Here is an 8,151-nt window from a genome sequence, read left to right on the forward strand (position 1 = left end):
TCGTGTTAGATAATACATGGCCACATCTAACTCAGGTCACACAGTTGCGAAACATGGGGATCTCAGCTATATGACCTGGTTCCTGAGCCCTTTACTCAAAGGGTATGGTCTGTTTTTTAGTAGGGGTTCAGTTCTTGAGTTAAACTTTGATCTCTTCAAAAGACCCGTACCAAAGAAGAGGGTCAGATTGAAGGGAAACTACAAAATTCAGATCAAGCCCTCTAAGTAATTTTCCTAGTGTCCTTTGAACACAACCCGTAAAGCTTGATAATTTCCTTGTTGAAAGTGAATGGGACTTTGTGTTTACTAATTCTTTGGTCTTCACAACAAAATTGTAATATGTCTTCCCAGAATGAAGTGTCCATGTTGAAAAATGAGGTGGCCCAGCTGAAGCAGTTGTTGTTAACACATAAAGACTGTCCAATAACAGCCATGCAGAAAGAATCACAAGGATACTTAAGTAAGTCACTTTTTCATTCTTTAGAAGAAAACTTTGTCTCTTATTTTGCACTGAATTTTATTATAAGGGAAAAATACAGTATACGTTGCACACCCAGACAGATAACAGATGCTTCTGTCAAGGGCAGCCATCTTTCCTGACTTCGTTCCAAAACCATGCCCAGCACTCCCCATAACTTCTGGCCTTACTTTCCCTGGCAGCACATGACCAAATTCCAGCTTTGTAGCTAGGAAGAAACCAGTCTGTGGGGGTCCAGTTTCTAGTGGCCTGTTCATCCTCCTGAGAAATCTGTGACCTGGGAGGCAGCTCTGACTGAATCACTTCCCTCTAGTATCTCAGAAGATGCTGCATGTTGCCTACCAGGCTAGAAAGCTCCTTCCCCCCACCCCCTATATCAGCAAACAATGTGGGGCCCCATCTCCTTGGCTCTACATTCTGCACTTGCAATGGCAATAGACTAAATGCTAGATGAATAAGGGAAGGCAGGAGGAACAGTGAATCGTGGCTGAAGGTCAATTTGTTTCTAAATAATTTTTTAGATTGAGCAACACAGATTCTCCCACCACATGTGAGTACTTTTCCACATTTAATATACAAATGGCTATCTGAAAATGCAAGACAGGGGGAAATTCACACACCAAGGCTCAAGCACATTTTACGGGGTCGACCTACTGATGAAAAGTCTGGCTTTTCCTGTAGTTATGAGCCTAGGAGGCCTAGCTTGGTGACTTCAGTTTAAAATGAAGCTTTGTCCGTGCCTTCCAGAAGAAAATGTAGGACACTCTTCTACACGAAGTTTAATATCTAATAGCGTTTGTATTTATTCCTGAGGCGCTCCCCCAAGAAAGAGCTATATTTGTGTGTGTGTGTGTATCTGTTTCCTCTCCTAGGTCCAGAGAGCAGCCCTCCTGCGAGCCCCGTGCCAGCGTGCTCTCAGCAGCAAGTCATCCAGCATAACACCATCACGACATCCTCATCGGTCAGCGAGGTGGTGGGGAGCTCCACCCTCAGTCAGCTCACGAGTCACAGAACAGACCTGAACCCTATTCTCTAAAAGGCATCGGTCAAACCTGGCCTTTGAGAAGAGCTGTAGCATGCCGTACATCCTTTCTCAAAAGGGCATTTTTAGAATTAACTCAGACCTGGAAGACGCTTCGGCCCTTCAAAGACTGGCTTTCATTTTTATAGTTATTATGGAAATGTTGTCTTTTATACTTAGTTATATAAGAAAAAGGGAGATATGCAATGAATATCTATCAGCTCAGGAGGCACTGTGGTGCTTCTCTGCAATTTTCTGGTACCAGTTTCTTGTTTATAAACAGAACCTTTCCTGTATATAGCCATGGTTTCATTCTTACCAGCCCAACCCTTTGCCTGGAACAATGAATCTTATTAAACTACAGCTTTTAGCCAAAATGAGGTATGCCTAGATGTCAAGTGAGATGGATCCACACAGTAACTTGCTGGGAAAGCTCATGATGTTGTAACTCATGTTGAGTTTGTGCTGTGATGTCACCAGAGTCACAGATAAACACATGAGCCTTCCTAAATATTTTTTTTCTCCTGCTAGAAGAAAAAAGAAATTATGGTCCATCGATATCCTAAGGAAGCCACCAAGCATCTCAGGCCCTCTCCTCCTGTTCTTGTCCACTCGCTCAGATGTCCAATATCTGTCTCCATTTCCCTTTCCCCAGATCCCTTGTTCACTCTTTGTTTTGACTTTTCTTCTGTTTCCTTTTCTTCCCTTTAGCTTTGCATGTGAAGAGGAAAATAATGTTTAAAGCAGAAAAAAAAAAAGCAAATCTTGAAACTGTGGGCTTAGCCACAGTTTAACCCACAGCTGGAGTTCATTCAGTTCTTGCCTTTCACAAAATAGCAACCAGGAGATGTTTAATGTGCCTGATTTAATGTTTTTAATAACCAGAGCAAATAAAAGGTGGTTTGGTTATAGGTGAAGCACTGTTGAATGCCAGCTGTGGAGACACTAGGGAAAGGGACTCTGTAAGCCCCAACTGTGAAAATTCAAATAAGGATGTGGGTTCTAACATCACACCCTCGAATTACAACTCATTTCTATAGCCTGTCTATAATGTTGAAAACCCCATGCACTATATAATAGTTCAGAAGGGCTCTGTTCACTACACAGATTACATCGTTCAATCATCAGCTGCTAATAACCTAAGATTTATTATTATTATTTTTCTTAAGCCTATGGAACTGGCTCTGCTGTTCTGGTGGGCAAAAGCAAGCTCACTCCTGGAGAAACAGAGAAAGCAAGGCCAGCGTTTCTCAGGGTACTCGCAGCCTGCCTGACCAGTCAGACTCTGGCTGCTGACCGAGTCCCATGGAGGTAGCCAGGCTGGCGTGCGCATTGGAATCATTCTGATTTATATTTTCAGCAATGTCCATGGACTTGCCCAGTACGAAAAGCAGATCAAACCCAAACCACAGTTGTGCCTCCTTGAAAAAAGCCATTCTACTCTGCTGGTGTTTTAATATCGCGTTTCACAAATAATAGGGGCTAATGTTTCTCACTAGCAGTCTGGGCATATGCTGGTGTTTCATCTCCGCCCAAATAATTCACCTCCTAACATGTGTGTGTGTGCACATGGGTGTGTGTATGTGTGTGTGTGTGTGTGTGCACATGGGTGTGTATGCCTGTGTGTGTGTGTGTGTGTGTGTGTGTGTGTGTGTTTATGAACAGTATAGGTTTTAAAAGAACAGTATTTTACAAAAGCCATCACTTTTATAAGAGTTCAGTAAAGGAAGGATGTACTTTTTCGCTCACTATAGTTTAAAAAATCTATTTTGGAGGAAAATAAAAAGAAAATATGAGGGCTCTGAAGCATGTTTTTTATAACTACTTTCAGTTTTATCTAATAACTTACTTTAAAAAAATCAATACTTATCAACCATTTTTCATGTATGCTGTGCTTTTGAGAGACAAGTTTGGCTGTTCAGTGAAGCGTAAGGATATGCGGCCTAAGAATCAAAAACAAATGAAAAAAATAATAAAAAGAGGGAAAAGAAAAATGAAAAGGGAAGAAAGAAGATGGAGCAAACATAAAAATTTCTATTGTACTTTAGGAGAAAGTATTATTTTCAGGTATTTTAAACACTGAATTAGTATTGTTTTATTTTTTTTTCTTAATTCCAGCAGTAAAAAAAAAAAAAATGGTTTAACCTAACTGGCTTGCTAAGAAATGTGTAAGCCTTAGATTTGAAAGAAGTTAACATTCATAGCTCTGGTTTGAAATCAAAAGTAATTTTCTGCAAAATTCCTTCCTTAGATGAGGTAGGTGCTCTGCTCCCTTCAGAAGAGAGGGGGGCAAGCGGGAGGGGAGAGCTTGTAGCTTTTATCTGACACTTGCTTTGAGTAAACAGGACCTTCCCCCCTTGCCTGCATGGATAGCACTTGAAGAAATGAGTTTGTTTTACTCCACTAGTAATACCACAATGTCCAGGGAGTGACCACCACTAAAATGATGGTTTTTAGTTTGCGTTTCTCCCGTCTGAAATACTTTGCTGTTCGAAGAGCAGCCTTTGCAGTTAAGAACTTGCCTGGGTTTTCTTAATTCAGCGGCTCGACAGCTTGACTGATGTGCATTATTTATAGCTCAATTATGTCTGTTTTTTATGCTAAGTAGGCAAGCCACCACACACAGCAAACCTTTCTCAACATATAATTAGAATAAACTGCCTTCTTGTTACGGGCAGGCCCTTTAGGTGTGTTTGTTTGTAGTATGGATAGAGTCAGCGAGTGTGCCAGCTTGCTGTCAGTCGAGAAAAACTTCTGGTGAAATCTAATTCCTACTTTATTCCTAGTGAAGATTCCACAGAAAGGTCCATCCCTCGCCAGATCTCAGAGCCTGACTGAAATGACCCTTGCACTGTCTGCCGAACACCGGCCGCTTTAGGACAGCATCTCTAATCCCTTTTAATTGTCTTCTCTCATCTGGTTACCAAGGTCAGCCCTATAGACTTTCAGGAGTCGGTGGTAAACAGCCTTCAGAATTCCCCCATCCAAGGAGAGAAGGAGAGTTCTAGTAACACTGCCTCTCTTACTCCTGTGTGGCTCCATTATCGCAGGATCTGCTTCTGAAGTCCCTGCCAGCCTCCTGGGCACTTCTCCAGTACCTCCCTGCCTAACATGACGAGAGCTGGAAACTTAGTACACATCCTCACTCACCGAGAGAAAGGCATGGCACCCTCATGCTTCTTAGAGACACCTTTCTCAATCTGTGATGCTGGGGTAGATAGAGGAAAGTCCCAGCCCTGGATGAGTATGCTAATCTCAAAGCTATCCATCAAGTTAGCTATGATCTGTAGGTGCTGGTGACCCTAGTCACCCATTTACCCACAGGTCAGTGTGTGCAAGTTGCCACATTAAAATAACCTGTGGGTGACTGATAGTGTGTGTACTGTTGCAGTGCGTAGCATTAGAGTTGGGGTGACTTACTCAGCCAGTGCTTCACGGAACTTATCTAATCCACTAATAAAATGCAGTGGGTATTCCAAGAGAGGTGTCAGTGGGGAATGTTCAGGTGACTGTTGCCTGCTAGTAAAGCAAATTATAGTGGCTTAGAATCTGCCATTTAAATCATAAACCAGCTTCAATAAAAAAAATTTAAAAAAAAACAGCCCTTAGCTGGGCCTATTTTTAAGCACCAGTAACTGCTATAAAACTAGCCTTTCAGTTAGAATAGAATGTCCTTCCTTTTGAGTAAAACCTTCTAAGGAAATATATATGTGTGTATGTACAGTGGGATTCAAGGACCAAAGCAAAATTTGAACAGGAATCTATTAATTTAGAATGTATAAGATATTTATTAATAAATGTTATTTTAAACATTCCATTTGAACAGTATTCTTCTGTAGGCTCTGTGTGTCTTGTAAATGTTAGTCCGTAATAACCAGCCCCAGTCAGAGCGCCATTAGTCAGGGTTGTGGATGGCTCTTTCTGTCATGGCTGGAAGCCCACGCTTACATCTTTGTGCATCTTTAGAGGCTTGTTTACTACTCTGTGGGTTGTTAGTTAATCTACATTCTGAGCAAGTTTTTTTTTAACCATGTATTTTTTTTTTTTTAACTTAAGCTCTGTCATTTAGGAAGCAAATTGAACTAAAGGGCATCAGTGACGGAACCGGAGCAGCTTTGGTTTTCCTTTTAAGCATAAAATGCTTTCCTCCCAGCTTCTCCTCACTGCAAGCCCCTCTCCCAGAATGCCCTGCACCGCACCACTCAGCTCCCCTGAGCTGCCTGGCCCCTCGCGAACAAGGAACTAACTGTGTGCCCGTGTGCAGCAGCTTTAAGCTCCACCCCTACACCACCCCCCTTGTATCAGAAGGGAAAGGGAAACACCTTCCCAGGATAAACCTGTGCCTATGCGACAGCAGTGATTTAGGACCTCTTTTCTGCTTTTTAAAATAATTTATATTTTAAAGTTGCACTTTAGCTCTTTGATCCTTTCCCATTTCTCTGCTTCTGTCTAACCTCTTCCTTGACCTTCACCTCGCCTTGTCTCCACCCTCTACAATTGCTCTGTGAAGACTCTTCCGCTGCACCATTTCGAATGCCTTCTAGAAAACTCATACCTGGTTTGTGTGTGCACACTCGTTGCTAGTGTGGCTGAGTAGCGCTCCTCACAGCCTTGTGAAGCTTGCTAAAGAACGCCAAGAAGAGCCGGTACACAAAATGGTTTGTCCCCTTGGTTTCTTTCTTCCTTGCCTTGTTTTGAAAACGGTTATATTATGCAATGGACATGAGGTGGCAACTAAGCTACGCTTACGAGTTTTCTATCTCATCCTCCAAACCAAAGTGTCCTGAATAAGCCAGGAGACTTAGCTTCTTGTGTGCCACGATGCACACTTCACTGTTGTCCTAGCCATAGTCTTCGTAAGGTTGCTGAAGTAACAGTGGCCCTGGCCTCCCATTCCTAGGTCTCAAAAATACAATATTGCCTTGCAGCGTGATCAAAGACAGCACCTCTGTTTTCTAATTACAGTCGAAGAAAGGCTCAAAGAACACAAGAGCAATAAACTTAAAGTAAACATCCGATACCAAAACACACATAGAACTTTTGAAATCAGCCTAGTTCGTCGTGTTGTGACAATAAAAATATGTCAGTGTGCTCAAAGTCTCTTGCTATTCCTTGTGGAATTTTTCAGTGATGGACTCCTTGTAGCCAAATTGCTTAAAGAGTGTTTATATATTTTTTTCCTTATAAATCATCTATTTTTTTGAAAAAAAAAAAAGAGAGAGAGAGAGAAGCCTATTTAACTGCAAACTGAAGATAGGGTAAAGCCAAATGGCCAGCATTTGTTCAAACATTAATACCATTAAGTGGCCCTCTGATGCCTTTCCAAGCTTATCAGAAAGGAATCAATAATCAACTGCTATATTTAAACCAAGTTAAAGGATCTAGTTCATCAGAACACAGGACCTAGGAAGTTCTTCCTAAGCCATTTAAGGTTCTACCTTGGGGTTTATATCCTAGAACTTTAGAGGAATCTTTTAAAACATAAAATCATTTCACCTCACGTTGGAGAATGTGGGGCCTGAATAAATTAGCTTTAAGTACATCATTAAAATCTTCCACACGGTCAGTGCATTAGAGTCTCGTTTGCTCCTTCATAGTGCCCACATTGCCTTTAGAGTACAGAAATTGCAAGAGAAAGTAGTGGTGCCCCAGGGCAGGGAGTTAAAAGAAAGGACCCCTCCCAAGCAGCTTCAGGCAAAAAGACCTGCCCCCTTCCCTTCCAAGATCTCTGCTAATCTCATCTGCCTCACAGTGAGAAACTGCCTTTGAGGATTGTCTCTGAGTGAAAAATAACTAAATAAATAAGCTTGAAATGTCCTCCATAGAGAGTACATGACACTTGGGATCTTCTGAAAAGGCCTCCCAGTAATGGCTCTATTCAAACACAATGTTGTGGAACAATTGGAGTAGAAACATTGTCCAAAAATATAATAGAAAAAAGTTTAGCACTGTGTAAAGTAAGTGTTGACTGAAAAAGACACCCCCCCTCAAAAAAATGAAATAAAGGTGCCGTCACTTTACGTTCTGGACTTGGGGTTGTTTGTCATTGTAAACAGCAAATCCTTTGTGTTTGTGTGTCTGTCTGTAAAGCAACCACCTTCCAATTGGAGGGAGAAAAAAACCTGGGGGGGTACATATGTCGTATGTGTAAATATTTGCTGCAGCATTTTAATGTGTTTAATTTTCTGTTTAGCTTTTCGCTGCATTGTGAACACATTTATTGTTACCAGTGGACAATGAGTTCATTAAGACTGTTCGACTAGGTCAGATTTTTACTTCTCTTTCTAGCAAGAAGAGACAAGATTTTGTGCATTTGTACAAATGTTAATAACATCACCGCAATTCCAATATAATAAAGCACTCAAATGCAAAGAGCATGTGTAACTTTTGTCTGATGAGATTTGGGCTTAGAGATAATGGTATCCATCCTTCACAGAGTCTCGGTACTTCCTGGTAAACCAAGGCTCAACCCCTACCCTTCCCCACACACAAAGGTCACTGCTGTGTAGGGTGGGGACTCCTCCCTCCCAGAGTGTCTCTGCATGCCTCTCTTTTCCAGCAGTTGAGAACACCGTGTAACAGATTCTTACTGGGATGACTGCACCCGTACTTCCCTAAAGACGGTGGGGCTTTGCGGATCCCAATACCAGAT

At 41.7% G+C, this 8,151-nt stretch overlaps 1 protein-coding gene across 6 annotated transcripts in view; it reads left to right on the forward strand.

Moving 5' to 3' along the window:
* Creb5 (cAMP responsive element binding protein 5) overlaps positions 1–7,871 on the forward strand; it is a 401,200-nt gene extending 393,329 nt beyond the window's left edge. For 5 of the 6 annotated variants that reach the window (XM_039108135.2, XM_039108134.2, XM_017592796.3 and 2 more), the window contains 2 exons: positions 352–460; positions 1,351–7,871. In XM_039108135.2, the coding sequence (XP_038964063.1) occupies positions 352–460; positions 1,351–1,514 (273 nt within the window). In that variant the 3' untranslated portion in view covers positions 1,515–7,871. The remainder of the gene's footprint in view (positions 1–351; positions 461–1,350) is intronic. The other variant, NM_001134621.1, reaches the window with a different exon arrangement.
* Positions 7,872–8,151: the final 280 nt, after the last annotated feature.

Source organism: Rattus norvegicus, chromosome 4 (assembly GCF_036323735.1).
Source record: "Rattus norvegicus strain BN/NHsdMcwi chromosome 4, GRCr8, whole genome shotgun sequence".
Classification (NCBI taxonomy): domain Eukaryota; kingdom Metazoa; phylum Chordata; class Mammalia; order Rodentia; family Muridae; genus Rattus; species Rattus norvegicus.